This window comes from Rhipicephalus sanguineus, chromosome 4 (genome assembly GCF_013339695.2).
Source record: "Rhipicephalus sanguineus isolate Rsan-2018 chromosome 4, BIME_Rsan_1.4, whole genome shotgun sequence".
Classification (NCBI taxonomy): Eukaryota; Metazoa; Arthropoda; class Arachnida; order Ixodida; family Ixodidae; genus Rhipicephalus; species Rhipicephalus sanguineus.
Genome location: NC_051179.1, coordinates 45314370 through 45333181, shown reverse-complemented (window position 1 = coordinate 45333181; position 18812 = coordinate 45314370). Strand labels below are relative to the sequence as shown.

General features: G+C 44.7%; 1 protein-coding gene across 8 annotated transcripts in view; it reads right to left on the bottom strand.

The window, feature by feature from the left end:
• Window positions 1-996: 996 nt before the first annotated feature.
• The window catches only part of LOC119389883 (general transcription factor IIH subunit 2), a 42545-nt gene continuing 24729 nt past the window's right edge, over window positions 997-18812 (bottom strand). Inside the window, exons 6-15 of one of the 8 annotated variants that reach the window (XM_049414565.1) lie at window positions 17340-17430; window positions 16258-16345; window positions 13518-13594; window positions 12758-12788; window positions 12615-12666; window positions 11467-11573; window positions 10790-10898; window positions 9262-9301; window positions 7572-7725; window positions 997-1220 (exon numbers count right to left, since the gene is read on the bottom strand). In XM_049414565.1, coding sequence (XP_049270522.1) covers window positions 7603-7725; window positions 9262-9301; window positions 10790-10898; window positions 11467-11573; window positions 12615-12666; window positions 12758-12788; window positions 13518-13594; window positions 16258-16345; window positions 17340-17430 — 718 coding nt within the window. In that variant the 3' untranslated portion in view covers window positions 997-1220; window positions 7572-7602. The remainder of the gene's footprint in view (window positions 1221-7571; window positions 7726-9261; window positions 9302-10789; window positions 10899-11466; window positions 11574-12614; window positions 12667-12757; window positions 12789-13517; window positions 13595-16257; window positions 16346-17339; window positions 17431-18812) is intronic. The other 7 variants (XM_049414566.1, XM_049414570.1, XM_049414569.1 and 4 more) reach the window with 7 other exon arrangements.

The following is an 18812-nucleotide window of genomic DNA, read 5'->3' as shown; positions in this document are numbered from 1 at the left end:
GCATCTTCGTGAGAAAAACGAGTGTGCTACTCTTTGAGACACTGCCCAGCCCCAATTCGGCCATAGCCACGCTCTGAGCCAATTGGAGAGCGGAGCTACTCTGCGAAAACCAGACACTCTCATCACTTGGTCGCAGTCGCGTCACAAAAGGCATTAGCTGTGGTTGCACCACGCACCAGCCTATCCTCAATGGGTACAAGCAGACACTGTTGACACACTGAAGTTGCAAGCTGCCTGAGGATGCACCTACACCGAGGTATACCCAAACCACATTTCACGCTGCAGTCAGTGACAACCCGACTAAGCGTCCCCTGGAGCCTGCTTTTTTTCTTACTTCGATAATATCTTACATCTTTCGCAGGCTCCGAGAGAAAAGGTTTCTCTGCTTTTTAGAAATAATAACATTACATGTTCAGGTGAACATACCAGGAACGACGGTACTAACAGGAGGCATCAATTCTGCAGACAAATGTTATTGCACAAAGCACGGGGAGCCATTTTAACAACAAGCAAAACCCTCAGATGCCTGCTCTCGATGTCCTTTTCGAGGCCTGAAGCACCAGTAAATGATTAACTGGGCGTGACAGTATAACAGTTGCAGCAATAAACACAATGCCTTTTACAAGCATACACATACAGGTTGCTTTTGTTGAACATGGTACGTTCCTCACGTCACAGTTTGCCAGACAGACATGCATGAAAGTTCAAGAAAAGAGTGATGACCAAACATAACGAAAAGGTTACATAACGAAAAAAGAGCTAGTTAGTAGGTATTCATGTTAAAAGACTGGGCATGCAAACTCGGACACAAGAGAGAAGTCAAGAAAACACAAACGCCGTGCTGTGTGGTCTTGACTACTCTCTTGTGTCCATGTTTGCACGCCACCTTTTAACATCGGGATGAGTGCCACTTCTCTTTCAGCCCGTGTGCAGCCGTGTTCTTGCAATGTCAAGAACCTGGCTACACAGTGCCACACAATAATACATAAGGCAACAGCAAGCAAAATCAGGTTTTAATGGCATCCATCGGTGTCAATATGACCGTAACAAAAAAAAAACAGTGCACTACTGCTTGTCCTTGGCTGTGGGCCTCGGCTTGAAGCAGATGCAGCTGATGATCGGAACTATACATCGGCGACCGGCAGCTCTGCTAGGCAGTTTCTGGCAAGAAGCCGGGTGGTTCATGTGTCGCAAATGTCGGCGAGGGATGAATTCAAATGCTGTAATTGCAGAGCATTGCAGTAGTTATTTACATCACTGCTGTTGCCTCATGACACAAAAATAAGTGTGCATTGCCTGGATTCCTTCGCAGTAGAAATGTTGTTAGATCACACGGCGAGTTCAAGCTAAGACACAGCAAGCTTAAAAGTAAAAGAAATATAGAGAGAATGCAATGTTGTAATGTCACTAGGTATGCGGGTGAAACTTTTATGCTTCTAGCAGCTACTCGAGGCAGCTGGCACAATTAGTGGTTTGCCTATCTAGTTAAATTGAAATGCTTAATCAACAAACTGTACAAGTTACATTAGAATGAGAAGAATATAATAAAATGACACAGGACAAGTAAGAGAGCGCAGGACAGAGTGCCGACTAACAGCCAAATGTTAATTTTCCAGAAGCGGTGACTGAGGAAATTACAAATGTCACACAAGAGAGATACAACAAAGAGAAATAGTAGTACTAAAAAGAAGGATGGGTGTTAGCACTGGAGATATAGTCCAATTCTTTTGTTGATAACGAGAAAGACAGAGAACATACGCATGCATCTGCTTGTCAAAACGCAAAATGTTTAGAAAATCTCACAAGCAAGCTGTTCATGGTATTTTCCAGTTATTCTACACTCAGTGAAGATGAGGTTGCAACCGTACCTGTTACTATCGGTCACAAGGTAACTCTCAGGGTACCTTTAAGTGATGCTGCCTATTTGCACAGGCAACTGTCGATGCATTTGCCTGTTTGCCCGATATAGCAACGGTTACACGTGAGCGCGATTCTGTACGCGACCTGCATTATAAATTTGATGAACTGTCGAGCATGGACTTGTACGATATTTTCATCCACGTTTAATGTTTCACACAACCCCTTCAGTCTGTTGTGGGAATTCTTACTCGTCCTGTGTAGCGCTGTTTTATATTCTTCTTACAACGTACCAACCAGCCCCAATGGGCATGCTGTTGACGCTTATGTATTCTAATGGTTTACATTAGAGCTGTGCAAATACCAAAATTTTGGGTGCGAAGCGAATTCGAATACAGTAGAACCCCGCTGTTACGTTCCTCACTGCTGCGTTTTCCCGGCTGTTACGTCGTTTTCCGCCGGTCCCGGCATAGCTCCCATAGGATACAATGTATTGGGAACCCCGCTGTTACGTCGTAACTGTCGGACCGTTCCCGTATGATACGTCGCGAAGTGCGCTCGGAGCCGACCGAGTGACTACCACAGAGAGCCGCCATGGTGCATTTTCACGCAGCTTGGCCTCGTTTGACCGTAATATTAGCCGCATGAGAGGCGCAAGCAACAGAATCTTTCAATTGATGCAAACAAAAGCATGGCCTTCGAGATTCAAATTGCAAAGATGGCGTCTATGACGTAACTGCCCGCGAAAGCAAGGCCTTCGAGATTGGCATTTACTATTGACAAAAGCATAGCCTTTGAGATTTGTATTGCACAAACATGGAGTGTATAACGTAATTGCTTGCGAAAGCAAGGCCTTCGAGATTGGCATTCACTTCTGCCATCGTGTCGGCGTAGACTCATCATCATCGTTATTTGTCGGAGAGCGGGAGGAGTTCGAGCTGGTTGGAGCTCGCACGGTCGTGCGTGCGGTTCGTGGTCGGACTCGCCGCGCCGGTCATGATTGCGTGTGCTTAGTTCTTTCATGCCTACAGCTGTTGGTGTTAAAAAAATCACATACGTTGATTACATTTCTGTGGATGAGGCCGTCCTAAGCTCCGCGTTTCTATCCATCGACTAGATCGCGGCTGAGCGCGCCAATTTTCGTGCTGCTCGTAAGAATTGAAATAAAATTCTGTACCACTAAATATTTTGCCGTTTTTCCTGTTTTTCGGCTCTTACGTTTCCCGTCTCTTACGTTTATTTCCTACAGTCCCTTCAAAAACGTATCAGCGGGGTTCTACTGTATTGAAGTGTGAGTGCGAATCGAATCGAATATTTTTCGACTATTTCTCGAATATTTCTCGAATACTTCGAAGCGAAATTGCAGAAAAAAAGTTCGAGAGGATTCCTAAGCATATTCTTATGAGATCGCAACAGGAAAGTGTTTCTTTTCGCTAGGTTGATGAAGGACTGGCGGGGTCGTGTTTCATACAGTCAAATCTCGTTACAACGAACACCACATTAACGAACATTTCAAATTAACGAACTTTTAAGAAATCCCGTGCCGACTGCTTATAGTTTCAATGTAAAAATATTTCACTACTACGAACTTCAGAATAACGAACATTTCAGAATAACGATCGTTATTTAATTCCCATGTAATCTTAACAACACCTCAGTACTACGAACTTATATCCCGAAATGCGAGGATTCTTAGATTTCAGTGTATCGGTCATGGCAGTCGGAGCTGTAAGGTAGCAGACGACGCAGCGCGAAGAGCGGACGCCCTCCCGCTAAAACCTGAGATGGCACGGGAGGAGAAAGACGCGGGCGGGGAACTTTTTTTTTCCCCCTTCGTTGCGGAGGCGACAACGCATCAGGTTTTGTAAAGGCCCAACCGCATGCATAGCACGCGACTTTCGAGCGAAGGCGACTGCGACAAACGGGCTCCGTCGCGCTGCTCGATTGAAAACTATTGCGCGCACGCAGGCAAATTACGAAAAAGAATTACAGAGTAGACGAATGACATGCCAAATTTATTACTGTCTTGTTTGAGATAAAGATGCCATAAAAGCGTTTCGGGACTTCCTTTTTTCGCAATCTTATGTTTAACCGCGGCAGTAGTATCTGCTGTGATCCCATGGGGCGCCCGGAAGCGTACGCTGCCTACGCTACGTCGCACTTTTTTGTAAACAGCGTTATGTCGGGGTTAGTCCACGAGGCGCATCTCGACAACGTTTCCTCTTGCTGTCATAGAACGTTTAAGGGGAGACGCGGGTCTTGGAACGGTCAAAAATGGTCAAAAAATCGATTTTTCGCAAAGCTTATTTTCGAGGCGTTTGTACTTCTGAGCACCTACTCTCAAATTGCTAACGCTAAATTCGGTCGGGAAACGCGATAAAATCGGCTTTCAAAGCACCCCGGCAGCACTAAAATGTCCCCAAAAGGACGAAATTTGTTCGAACTTCCCGCGCGCGCCATGAGCGTTGCAGCGGGCCGAGCGCCGCCATCTTGGGCTAGATTTGAAGCTGTTTTCTTTGTGCACATTTTGCGCCATCTCAAAATGGCGTCGCTCAAGCAGAACGGCCGCCGTCGCGGGTTTTCTGAAGGTCGTTTCCAGGCCACTGATTGGCTCTCACGCGGCGCGCTTTTCAAGCGCGCCTTTCCGAGTCTCCCATTGGCTGGCGCGACCGACACGTCATTTTTTTTTTTCTTTGTGTTTGGTTCTCCGCCGTGGCTGTCCGTTTGTGTGCGCCTGCTTTTGCGATCGTGCGTGTTTCTCGACGGACCGTGTCTCTACTTTGTGCCGGTAGTTTTTCCACGCGATCGAGATGCCTGGAGACTCTCGTCTGAAACCATCGACGCAACGAGCTTTTGGAAGCCGTAAAAAACGGGCTTGGAACAAGAAGGCGCCGGCTACAAGTGCACCGTCGGCAGCGGAGTTGGAGTCGCGGCCGGACCCTTTGGACCTGCCGGGAACTTCAACTGACGACACCGTGGGACCAAGTTCGACTAGCGAAACACTTCGGGTTGATGCCGCGTACTACTCAACGGCGGAGCAGGCGCAGCGAGTTGAGAGATCGGCGCAAACGAAGACCGTTCTGTCTGGAAAGTCGGCTACCCAGCGCAAGTTCGACCTTCTTGGAGTAAGCGCGGAGTGCCAGACCGGTGACGCCGGGACCGATTTTTTGCTCGTCGATATGAAAGTTTTGAATAACTTTTTTGCACAAGCGAAGTGCGACAAATGCGACGCAAAAAGTCTCAGCGTGAGGAAGGCAACGGACAAGGAGTACGGCCTTGCGGTAAAGCTTATTTTTTCTTGCAGCAGTTGTGATTTCGAGAAGAAGCAATTTTCTTCTCCGAGAGTGAGCGGAACTGCCACCATCACTCCCTTCGAAGTCAACATGAGGGCCATGAAGGGGATACAGATGATAGGCAAAGGTGTTACTGCCCTTTCGGACTTTTGTGCGTGTATGAACCTTTCGCACCGAGGCTTGCACCACAAGACGTTTCAGGGACACCTAAAAAGTTTAGTGAAAGCTTGCGAAAACACAGCGACTGAAAGTGAAGCTGCTAGTGTGGCAGTAATAAAAGAGCTGTATACAGACTTCCTGAACCCCATAGGGAACATCGATGTTGTGTTCGACGGCTCATGGATGACGCGAGGTCGGAGCTCACACATAGGTGTGGGCTGCATCATTGAGCTCTACACTGGCCTTGTAATTGACCATGTTGTTTACTCAAACTTTTGTCTCGGCTGTGCCCTGGGACCACAGCCTAGAAAAAGACTCTCTGCGTTTACGCAAGGCAAATGCAACTCATCTGAAGAGCACCAACACAAAAAAGACTCTTGCAAGGAGACACAAAACGGGTGCAACTGAAGATTACAGTCCTGGACTACTTTGAAGGTATTCTCTCAAGCATAGCAACCTATTACCCAGGGTAACATGCTGCCTAACATCTAGAAGGTTCTTCCTAAAGACTGAAAAGACATGAGCAGCCAGTCGCTTGAGCCTCATACCCCATGGCTTTTCCAGAACCCCCCAGCCGCTTGTCATGGTGGGGTTTTGATCATGCTTTGCACATTGGAAAATTTTTTTAGATATGATTCCTTGGGTGGAACAAGACACTTTCTGTTTTGTTTTGAAGGGAAACAGATGGGGAACATGTGAATAAAATTTATGGTTAAAGGTTCCTTTTAGAAATTTATACAGTGCGTGTCAATCTTCAAACGCGATTTTCTCAGCTTCACATTTTTTGCCAACTTGACCAGCCTTACGGATCTTTTCATTATGTTTTTGTAAGGTAATTTTGATAAATTTTATACCGTTGAATTCGTAAGAAATAGGACTGTGGAGCTATGCTATTTTTTTGTGGCCAAGATGAACATATGAAATTTTGTGAACAATAATGTGAGCTAATTGCATTTCAAGATTACACAATGTCAATACAATTGAAAGTTCTTATATGATGATATATCTCAGTGACAATATAAATAGCATAGCTCCACATGGCAGGTCTTTGGCTACAGCTGCATCTTAAACAGAACCTAAAAATACTGAGGGAAAGTGTCTTAATGACCCGTAAGAAATTACCTAATTAGATTTCACTTATGCTCTCACAATTTGATAACTAATTGAAGTACATGAAAACTAATTATATTTTTGAAAACAGGAGGAAGAAATACATATACACACCCAATTTCATTACAATATCTCCAATAATAAAACTTTTCGTTTCGAGACCAGTGTCTCCCCTTAAGTGAGCCCCCACCTCAGCCACATCTTTCATCTCCATGTTGGAACCAGCGTTTTCTTGAGTTAATACATTTGCGACCGTAGCGGAGCTTGAAAAGCAGCATTGCCGCAATACCTGGGTGTGATGAGGTGAAGCATATTGAAAATTTAGGGACCACTTCCAATCGGACGTTGACTGTCTCTTGGCAAAGTTCGACCGTAACGGAGCTTGAAAGGCAGCTTTGCCGCAATACAAGAGTGTAATGAGGTGAATCATATTGAAAATCTGAAGGGGTCACTTTCAATTGGACGTTGACTGTATTTGTTTTTGGGAAGTTCGAATAGTAAAATTCCAGTGCGAATCGAATTTGGCAACTTTTAAAAATGTCACTGGTTTTTTACAAACATTAATCGGTATTCTTTGTGGCAGAAGCAAGTATAGCGTATCGCGATGTTTCCAGGTGGTGCTGTGACCCTGTCACGAGCGCTCATGGTCATGTCGGGCGAACTAAAGTGTCATGCACACATTGCGCAATCCTGTTCACATGACAGTTACGGTTACCACCTTGCCCTCACCATCCCGCATTTCCTAACACGACACATCACATGCAAATAATCCAGCCCTGCCGCCACACTATGACCTGCATTCTTTCTTGTGCCAATCATAGACTGACCGGAATGACCTGCTCCACCACAACAATGGCTCGTCAACGTTCACTGAACATCTGACCAGAAATGTTGTTCATTGCATACACGTGGCCACAAATCAAAAACCTTCACATGTAAACCGAACCCCTTAACGCAACACGTCCAATGAGGTGTCTTCGAAGAAATTTTAAAAAGTGGGAGTCAATCAACGAATCCGTCAATCAGTCTATATGCCAATAAATGAATCTGTCAGTTAATAGATTGGTCTCAATTAATCCACCCGTCAAATAGACAATCAATCAGTCAATAAGCCCTACAGTTCTGAATTTCAACATGAAAGGACACTCACACTGCTTTTTCATTTGTGAAGCTTCATTCAGTGTCAGGAGGGTGCCTCAGGTGGCGGCAACCTGCTTGCGCACCCAGGGCACGTGTGGAGGGAGTCGTGAATGAAGAGGTCGCACTCTAGGCAGAAGTCCTCCTTGCACTTCACACACCGGTATACCTAGAGAACCACAGGAACGAATGCAAGTGAAGGAATTAGTTGCACAGATTATTTCAACCCACGTTTAATATACTCTTGGGGTCATTACAGCAGCAGAATGCTCGCTTAACTGAAGAATGGCCAATCAAGTTTTTATATTTACTGCCATTGATATCCATGTTTATTTTATCAGAGCTTGATTGTGCACCAGAACTAGGGCACGCTGGTGCTAGGCTGGCCGACATTTTTCTGAAATGACATATGTGTGTATACCGTAAAAACCGGAATATAGGTCGAGTTGAAAAAAAAAAACACAATAGAAAGTCGACCCCCGTCTTATATGCTGGTCATTGGCAGAAAAAATTCAGAAGTCTGGCCACTATGGGCAACTAAAGTCAACCGCCTCCATCGCTATCACAATCATTGGCGTCGCTTTGTTTACCACCAGTGTTGTGCCGTGGGTGGCCCCATTTTGAGTTTTTGTTTTCTTGTGAATCTATTTGGGCTCTGAGCTGCTTTTTTTTTTATTGTTCTTGATCGGTGGCCGACGACAGTTAACTGTAGCATTCATGAAAACAGTGATCAAGTTTGCGAAGGCACATAGAAATCAGGTAGCACACTGTGGGTGTAAAGTGCGGTAGTGCACTGTGAGTCTGAAATGTGTGAAAGATATGTTGGGATGCTAGCGCAGGCGAATGCGAGCAAGAGCTGTGAGTCGCAAACAATAACTGAAATTTTATCTTTGCATGGGGGATCCCGCTGATCCATCTCGCGAGATACTATTTCTTTGTTGCTTTCCATGGTGCCGACAGCTCTGATTACAGAGGCACACACGGCTACGATCGACGGGCAGATCGAGTGCACCACAGAAGCATTCGCTACTGGCGGACGCTGAATGATCACATCACGACACACAGCGATCAGAAGAAAACTTTGTCTCGATGCCAGACTGCTTCGTATCTAGAGGTTTCAACGAAGCTAATGCTTGAGCCCATCTTCTGGCTTTCTGCCACGTGCAACTTGCATGTAAACACACGTGTAAATAAATGGCTTTTTCACTGTGCACCATTTGAAATTGTGTTTGTTTCACCGTAAAGGTGCCTTCTGATACTTTGGCCGTTCCATTATTTTATTTTCCGTGGTTCAAAGTCGGGGGGTCGACTTATATGTATTCCGTTCCGACCTATATTACAGTTTTCACGGTACGTATAGTCAAACCCGCCAACAACAGTTACCAACACCAGTTTTAAAAAACATATACAACATAACAATCAATAAGCAGCCAATGCATCGGAAACTTTTGTACGTTGTCTACGGTGAAATGAATTGCTTACTACATACTATGTTTTCCTGCCGCATGTTAAGCCGTAACAAAAGTGTCGTGTCAGAAATATGCACGGGAGCAATGTCCTTGTCAAGTGCCCTTCACGACATGGAACATTTCTAAAGAGACGGACTCATTTGAGCCCCCTGAACGTTCAGTAATGCAATATGAAATGTGCACAATGTGTAACATTCCACGAATTCAGAGCACATAACAGCAGCTCCAGCACTTACATGTTTGTCTAATATGGACAACTGACAGGAGAAGCAGATTCTGAAAACGGAAAAATAAGAAGCTGTAGCTAATAGGTCATCCAGTCATCCACACTGGGTAATCTACAACCTGGGCTACTTTTCAAAACTCAACCCCGAACTTCCTTCTGCATGCAAAACACTTTAATTCTACCAAAAATCAAACAAATGAATTTCTGACTTGCCTTCAGTGCTACACCTAAGCCAATTTTGCTGCCGAGAACTACGGATAAATTTGGAAGTCCAAAGAGGTCACACAATCAGCAAGTATATTTCATCCAGGAAATATATCCAGCCAAAAACAGACGAACACAGGAAATAGTGAAGGATACAGGAAAGCGGCTAGAGAAACAGTGTCTCCTTCACCGTTTTCTGTGTTCGCCTGTTTTTGGCTGGATACATTCCCTGGATGCAATGCACAACTAGCCCAACAATGAGTTATACCAGCAATATATTGCCAGCCACAATCTCTGGTACTGTATAATACCCCTGTAACACGGCACCCGTAATGTCAATCACAGTAAATCATCTTCAAACTGAACGTCATTATGACCTTGCGTTCCTGGTCTACACAGGTGTACAAAATGGCATTCTCCATTGATGTCGATGTTTGTCGCCAGTCCAGTGCGCCTTTTGCTTCTTACTATTCTGCACTGATGAAACTACGGAGCTTGCTTCCATGGCTGGCAAAGAGATATTGTGTGTGAAATTCCAACCTTGCTACTGTAGCACCAATTTACCGAAATAACATGGAGGAATTGAAAAAACAAAGAATAGACGAGCATTTATAAATGTGGCCGACAGGAGGCACTGATGCACGCAGGAATGCGCGAACATGGATCTCGCGTGCACCTGAGAGGTTATTTTGTACGCATTCTGCGACAGAATGGAATGAAACATCATGAGAGGATGAGAGAGAGCAAACAGCCAAAGGTGAGCCGAGGGAATTCAGAGATGTTTTCAATGCAAGAAGAAATTGTAGAATTATTATAGCTGAACATCGATATTGGCAGGCATTATTTTTCAAAGCTTTCAATTGAAGAGCACGATGACTTTAACAATTTATTTGTGTTAATGTCTTGAGTGGGTGCTAGGTGGTGTCGCAATTTCATGAGTCGTTTAGTGGTGGGGTGCTGGTTGCGATTTTTGCAAACTATCGGCGCAGGATCGGAGTAAGCCAGGCACAAAGCAGGCTAATTTGATTCTCCGGCCCCAGCACTCATGTTTCAATCCAATCCAAGTCATCTGGAGACCATTCTGTATCCATTCTATCAGACAAATGGCCCCTCCGTCCGTTCTGTGCCCGTTCTTTGCCAAAATGACTGTCAGCACTGCCTTTTCCGGTTGCTATTCTCACGTCTGACCGTCAGACAAACCTCGACCAATCCCATGCGGCTTCCTCTCGTGACGTTTTGTTCTGCACTGTCACAGAACGCGTACAAAATAGCTCACCTGCAGCTTCAGATTCAGATTAAAACATACAGAATGCCAAGTCAACCAGAAAACTTACACTGGCGTGTCTGCAGGTAACGAGTCCCGCGGCACCTCTTCAAAGGGCTCCAAGGCAAAAAGGTGGTGGTATGACCGTGCGAGGTGTGGCGCTGATACCAAGGTCAAGCCTGCACGGGAACGAGATATCATACAACACGTATTGTTTTTTTTTAGCTTTATTATAAGCATACGAAATAGGGGATGACTACGTAGTATAATTTACAGAGAAGTACTTATGCAAGAACAACAGCTCTCCTTGATGCAAGGACAGTACATAAACAGGTAACACGTACTATAATGATCAAAAACGGACAAGTCGAAATGCAGGAGAAAGTGGATGCTTGAAATGATGAGAAATCGTTGAACAAGAGTCAACATTTCAAGAACGAAACTTGCCTTTGTCAGGGCAACAAAGGCAAGTTCCCTCTTCAACATCTCGGTTCCAGAGACATATATTATTCAAAGATTTCTCATCAGAATGAAAAGTGTGAGATGACACCCACTTCCCGTCCTCTCACGGCCAGAAAAAAGATTTTTCAATGCATCACTGTAACGAAAAGAGCAAATACTACAGCTTTAAGAAGTAACACTGGAAAGAACACTTTAAGAAGGTAACTTGAAAGTAACCAGACGCTGACTTCTGCAAATGCAAACCAACGCACGAGGAAAATTCGTCAAGCAGTGTCTCAAACTCACCGCACACTTTGCACTCCACGGGCAGGGAGCAGTACTTTCCGTTACACTGTGGACAGAAATAGCCACCTTTGCTCAGTCCATCCGAAGGATTCTGGCTGTCCAGGTGACTGTCGAATCAATACAAAACGAAGCCAGTAAGTCAAAAGTACAAGCCAGTACCAATACAATAAGTATCTGACTTCTATTGACTTTGACTTCTATTTGACTTCTATTATAGGCCTCAAACATACACTGACAGAGCTCAACTCTTGTATACGTCTTGCTCCTGCCCACAGAATTAAATGGCATCAGAAAACTCGCTACAACTGTGCCTAACATGGTACAAGGCATTTCAAGTGGTTTGTGCCACACATGCAGCACAATTCAAAGTGAAAGTGTGGGATTTCTTACTTATAGTATGATAGAAAGAATTCAAAGATTTTGTTGTAATACTAATGTCATGTTCCATACATGGTTACCTTACATACGTTGAATACTACACAATGCACATAATAATAATCCTCAACACTTCATGGCATAGAAGACAATACTAATCACTGTAATTGACAAGCATTTAATAAGCGAGAGTCAGCATCAAAGAGCTGAAAAATGATTGAACACGGTGTCTCGCTGGAGCCAACGTTTCGACAAGTGGTCTTGTCTTCTTCAAGGCAGACAAGAACACTGCTGCCACACGAAGAAGACAAGACCACTTGTAGCATCCTTAGCTCCAGCGAGACCTCATGTCCAAGGATTTTTCATCTCTTGCAGCTTCCATCTACCCCTGGACTACTCCCTTGGTCAGTATCAAAGGAAGCCCAAATTTGTCATGACAATCTTGGCATAAGTCAGACCATACGGCAAGGCTAAATATGACTCGCTACACATTCCTACTATGCACAGTCATGGACAAATGAAATGTGATCCACAAACTGCAAAGTAGAATGGCTTCTGCGAGTAATAACTCGAGAACCTTATCTCGGACCGCTAATTAGTATGCAGTCGCCAAGGATGGTTTACACCTTGAATTAAGCGTGAAAGCTGAAATCACACCGACATTGCATACACTGGTGCAAAAAAGAATGAAATAATGCATTTTGGTTAACACAAACTGTTCGTGTTTGAATTGTTCACGACTGTACTACTGTTTGAAGACATGGCAGGCTTACCAGAAACAAAGAGAAGGCTTGCCCTCAGTTTCTGTCCGGTGGTAAGGAAATCCTGAGAAAAATGACAAAAAACTGCTGAAGCATTCAAAGAAGCGATGTCCATAGCAAGCAGATAGCTGGCCGATCAATAGCTGTGACCTTACCCATTCTGATCAGCGACGACTCTGCGTTGCCCTAGAGAAAAAAAGGAGCCAGGAGGGCACGATGTAAAAATTGGCGTCAACTACCGAAACATCATTCCATTTCAAACATTTTTAATCTATACAATTCTAAAACATCTTTTTGGCAAGCCTTATTAAAGGATTCTTACGAGCGTTCAAATGAGAATAGAAAGACAAAGTTTAGTTCTGACAACATGCACGGCATGCCCTTTTGTAAAATATCCTCTCAGGCATGAAAGCAGGGTTCTGCAGTACGAGCACTCAGTGCAACACGCGGTACAGTAGCACTGTATGTTCGAGCATGTGGAGCGAGTGAACTTGGAGGCACATTGGAGGTGAACTACTTCCAACGCCAGTGCCTCTCAGTAAACGTAAATCATTCAAATGGAATTGTTGCTCAGATAGAACGACTGCCGCTAACATGATGGGTTTTATACTTGAACTGTTCATCTTGTTCATCTCGCAACTCTTGTTCATCTCGCAATAAACGAAAGCCCTGTTAAGCAGAACATGTCTTTCCTGGTCCCTTCAGGGTCTGTTTAACAAGAGTCTGCTGCATCTTGGAGCACAGAGCCACGAAGGGTGGTTGCGTCAACGTTATGAGCGCTACTCGCATGCACTTATTTCATCACCCATGAGAATACACCCCTACCTCACTAGACATTCAAACCGACCTAGGCCACTCGCACCATCGGATTCAATGGCCACTAATCGCATAAGCCAAAGGGCAAGACTGAATTACCGTGACTGGTGGAGGGATGGCGTGCTGGAAAAGAATGTCCTTGAAATGGTTTTCGTCCAAAATAACATTGTACATGCCTGAAAGAAGCGGCGAATAATTAAAAATGAGAAGGAAACCAACTCCGTGACAAGAGTGTTGCACAGCGATATTCCTGTCAATGCAGTTCAAGAACTACGGAATGAAGAACAATGGGAAGGGTCTCTCTTTTCGTAGAAGTTATGTCACACAAACAAACAATTGTGTTCTCCTGATGTTCCCCGTAATTGTAGGTTTCACATGATTTCCTTTTGAACATCAGAAGAAGAAGAAGTGCTTTTATTTTCCAACGAAATTGTTGGGGGCCCTTCAGGCAAAAAGCTGCAAAATACAGCTTTAATGTGCCTGAAGGCCCTCACATGGCAGCAGTAACACTAAAACCAGCATATATACACATGTTTAGCATACATCCAAATATAATACACCATTTTAAACCAACTACAGTGAAACCTCGTTAATACGTACCTGCCGGGAACGCGGCATAACTACGCACTAAACGGTAGTACGCATTAAACACCAAGTACAAATTTGCATCTTCTAGCGTACGCCATCACCGCCAGCAAAGAAATAGAGTGCCACAGCAAATATTGCCTAAAGTACCCACCGCAAGGCCTTTTCTTTCTTTTTGCCAAAGTGGAGAAAAGGTCCTGGCACTCTTGCACGACCGCCCGATAGTGCGCCGTGGCGACGCCAAAGAGCATTTCGAAACTATTACAAAGTACAGGATACGCAGTCAACGCAGTAACCGACATAGCGACAGAACGGACAGTGTCTACTTTCCGCGATATATGTGTGTGCGTCTAACCGCGATCTGCTACTAAACAAAAACTGACATAGTTCCAGTGAAACGCGGTACGGCCTCGTGGAGCCGATCGTCTCCCGGCTAGTTGCGTGCAGCGCGTCGCCTACTCGGCTCACGCCGTCATTACCGGTCCGCTTGCTGTGCCGCACGCGCGCATTTGTCGGGGGAATGCTGTTCGTACCCACTTCGCTGCAGATCGTGCACAGATGCGGCGAGTAGCTTGTTCGGTTAACGCAGCGATGACGAGCTTCATGCAAGCTATGTGCACTCCGCGACGCTCTAGCGGTCCTGGTATCCGACGGAGGCGCGTTGGGTGGACGCCTAATAAAAGCGTGCAGTATGTTTACAACAGCGCTACGCTTGCTGTACCGTACGCGTGCGTTTAGTGTGATAGCTTCAATGCAGCGAGGTTTCTCGGCGCCCGCGACCCGCAACGCTAACTACGCAACAGCGATCTGCTTTCGTTTCTAGAAAGCGGTGCGCGCCTGATGACGGCTTAGTAGCGTTTGCTGTCGAGCTAGTTACATGGCTGAAGTTCTTCGTCCCTGTCCGAGCATTTGCGCCATCAATTCAACTTCAGCCTTGAAGACGGCCCCGCAAACGAGGCGGCAGCGATCGGCAGCCCAGAGTGTTCAGGTTGTCGCCTAATAAAAGCGTGCAGTAGGCTTAAAAAGTAGCGCGGCGCTGCACGCGTGCCAGAGCAGATAGCTGAAGATACTTAAGGTTGTCGGCGATAAGTCATGCCAGTGCGTTCGTCGGTGGCCGCCACCTCGCCTTCGTCCTTTCCCGATGCTTACCTGCAAAGGCGTCGCCGCAATCGCACGGAAGTCGGAATCGGTGATCAACCGATCTCCGCACTTCTCAAAAAAGACGGAAAACCTTTGGCGGCACATTGTGGCGTCAGGAAGTTGAGCGGCACAGTAAAATTTTATGGCACAAAAAGTTATCGCGGTACGCAGGGTACGCACTAACCGGTAGGCAAGGGGCGAACCACTACGGCTTAAACGGTCAGCGAATGCATTGGGCTCTACGGGACTCGGTCGGGGATTCGTCGCAACTACGTTTTAACCGTTAGTACGTTTAAAGCGGGTACGTATTAACGAGGTTTGACTGTATAAAAGTGCAACATGTTGAATAACACTTGTGTTTTCCTAGAGCATATGGTATTTAAAAGTAACATGGAAATGTAATACATTTAGTCAGAAGAAATGAGAAAATACATTGTCATACATCAGAAACAGTGGTATTTACAACACTAAGAAAAGCACTGCTATAAACATGACTATGATGCACAATATGACGATACTTGGTCTATTGAAACACTGAGCGTGAAATAGATTATTACAGAAGATGCGAAAAAGTAATAACGATTTCGTTTATATGTTTTTTCCGATTTACTAAAGTACTCTCTAATTTGTTTGCAAGTCAAGGTATTCAGAATAAATCTTTCCCTTCCAATTTATTTAACAACGAAGGTAGGCTATGTCGTAGTGACTGCATAAGATAATTTGTGCGTCTGTACGGTACGGACCACCTGTCTTGGCTACAAGTGTGCGAGTCACTTTTTTTGTATTCGAGTCATGGCCAAGCACTGCTTTAACTGAACAAGCTAAGGAGGCCACATTAAAGAGATTTATGTAAGGGCAACTGAAAAAAAAAAAAAAAAAAGATTCACTAAACAAGAAAAACTAACAGAATGTTTCCGCACGTCAATATTGTGCACAACTGACTGAATGCTTTGGCTCAGCTCAATGAAAGAAATCTACTTTAGAACAGAATGAGAACAGCACCAATAAAGATAGTATGCGACAATTTTTATCGTTTTTTATACATACGGTACAATACAGAAAACTTTAATTTCAGGAATTCATTAAAAAAAATACTTCGATGATGACAACGTACCTCCGGTGGTTTTGGTAAGCTTGCAGCACACGTGAACTTCAGCCGCCAAGCCAACAACACTGCAACGAATGTTGCACTTGCGCATGGTCTAGAAAGCGACATGAAAACAAAGAGCACTTTAGCTGACGACTGCAGGCGCACAATTTCCTTCAAAAATGACACCGTGGCCCCGTCAATACATACACAGAGTTATCTAATCTTCGTGCTCATGACTTCTGCTGTCATTGTGGAGCTGTTTGAGTGCATACTTTAATCTTCCTAAATTTCCAAGAAATCGTACACTTTTCTAAATGTACAGCAACTTCTAAGTTTCTGTGAGAGTTCACGATAGCTGGGAATTGTTGCATTTATAACTTAATATTTTGCTGAACATAGTAAATTCGCAAACACACAAAGCTGTTCGATACAAGAAACATAGTTAAGGCAAACACAAGCGCTGGACGTCATTCCCACACAGCAGAACTGTTATACTATACGAGTTTTTCAAAGATAACTGGAGCAGCCTTCTCAGAATTACATCAGCACCTCTAAGCTCGTAGGTGAGTTGTGGAGTTATAAAACTGGCGTTTTCCACAACATTGTTCAGGGAATCGGTGAGTAACTGGTGTTCGGGTATTGATAAATACCTGTATCTGAGTGCACAGCCTCTAAAAATGTTCGCTATTCAAACATACAATGACAAAATAGAGTTTTAGGTTTTGTACACCTAATATCTGTAAGTGCGAACCCACTGTGCAAATAAAACAACTTCAAAAAAGACTGCAGGAGGGTATACATACGGGATGCTTGGTTCACGATTACATGCAGGAAACAGCACTATAAGACGGGACAAAACAAAAGAACACGCAGCGCAGCGGTCTGTGTTCTTTCATTTCGTTCCATCTCATAACACTGTTTCCTGTATGTAACTTAAAAAAGATAGACAAAAGAATACAAAAGGAGCACAAAAGAACTTAAGAGGACGTGGAGCTTTTAAGTAAGCTTTTGAGGCGCTTGGGATAGCATCATTTCCAAAACTAGATGAGATACCATGACCTTTGTTACCACAACTGCGAAGTGTTAATGAGTAAAAGACAGCGAACCTCAATAGTTGTGTGGATGTTGCCAGGATCGCAAGTGGTCAGGCTTCCCATGATTACCAACACTTCCCGACTGGTGTGCACAGGTAAGTGGCTGCAAGATAGTTGTCACACCGTTAAGAACCAACCACAGCGAGGACAACAAGTGGCACAAGAGGCGGACCTTGTAGTGCCGTTAGACTGAATGTGACCTGGGGCAACCACACAAGACGAGATAGAATGGAAAGAGGTGAAGTGACAGTTACCTGACTAAATGGACAATTTTTTTACACAACAAAGGTTCTAGACAAGGCAGTACAGACCCACACAACACAACATCAGGCACTACCGGCACAGCTACGTCAGGGAACTTGTTCACTAGTAAGTGATTTGAACTGCAAGAGAATTCTGCGGCTGCAGTTTTCTGAACTGCAGTAAAATCTCGTTAAAAATAACCTGAAAGGACTGGGGAAGTTTGTTCGATCAAATGGGAGATTAGTTTAATGAGAAAGATGTATAGGGATTGGCATACGAACACAGAATGAACAAAATACTAAGGGGCAGACCTTGAGTTTAAAGGGACACTAAAGGCAAATAACAATTTATGTCAAAGTGAAAACTCAATGTATGACAACTTCTAAAACGGTAATATTATCAACAGCAGTGCCCTACTTACCGAGAAATTAAGCTAAATGTATCACATGATGAGCGCCACGAGTGGGACATTTTCGAAGTGACGTATGAGAGTCTGCCTACAATAAATCACTAGTAATCAAACTAGCAGCAATAAAAAAACAACCTTCCGTGCATCAAAAGATGTAATAAAATGCTGTTTCTTCCTTTCCGTTTGACTGATGGAAAAAAGAACCTCTGTGGCGTTGCCATGGGGAACGGTGCGCGTAGTTCAAAGGTTCCGTTTTCGCCGAACTGCGCTTCGCCCGGCGCCCTGCTTCGCTCACGCGGTCACGTCTCAGTGGTAGTTTCGGGATCGCGTACTGCCGCGTGTGTTTTGCGCGCTCGTGAAAGTTGCTCTGACAGAAAGTTCGACAAAATGTCGCATGCAAAGACACCGGCACTACGAGCCCTCAGCAGCATACCGCGTTCATCGGGGCTCAAGTCGCTGATTTGGAGACCAGCGTCGCGAGCCCATGTCTCGTTGTCAAGTTCTCCGTCCACATCCATTGCGGCAAGCTTCGATGGCTTCGATGGCCGTTGTTGCTACTGTGGGTCCCGCTACTTCCGCTCTGCTGCTACTAGTGTCGGCGGCCGCGCAGTAAAAGCGGGCAACGTTGGGCACGGCAGCAGTGACGTATGAAAGTCGTATTTTCAGGCGGCAGATTTGAAGCGCGCTAACGCGATGCGGACCACTAAAAACGTGATTTTATTTCAAAATAAGCACTTCCTTGGCATAAAAGTAGCACTACGAGGTTTCTGGACCGCTATTTCAACAATCAACATCGACTTAATATTTGCCTTTAGTGTCCCTTTAATCAGAGA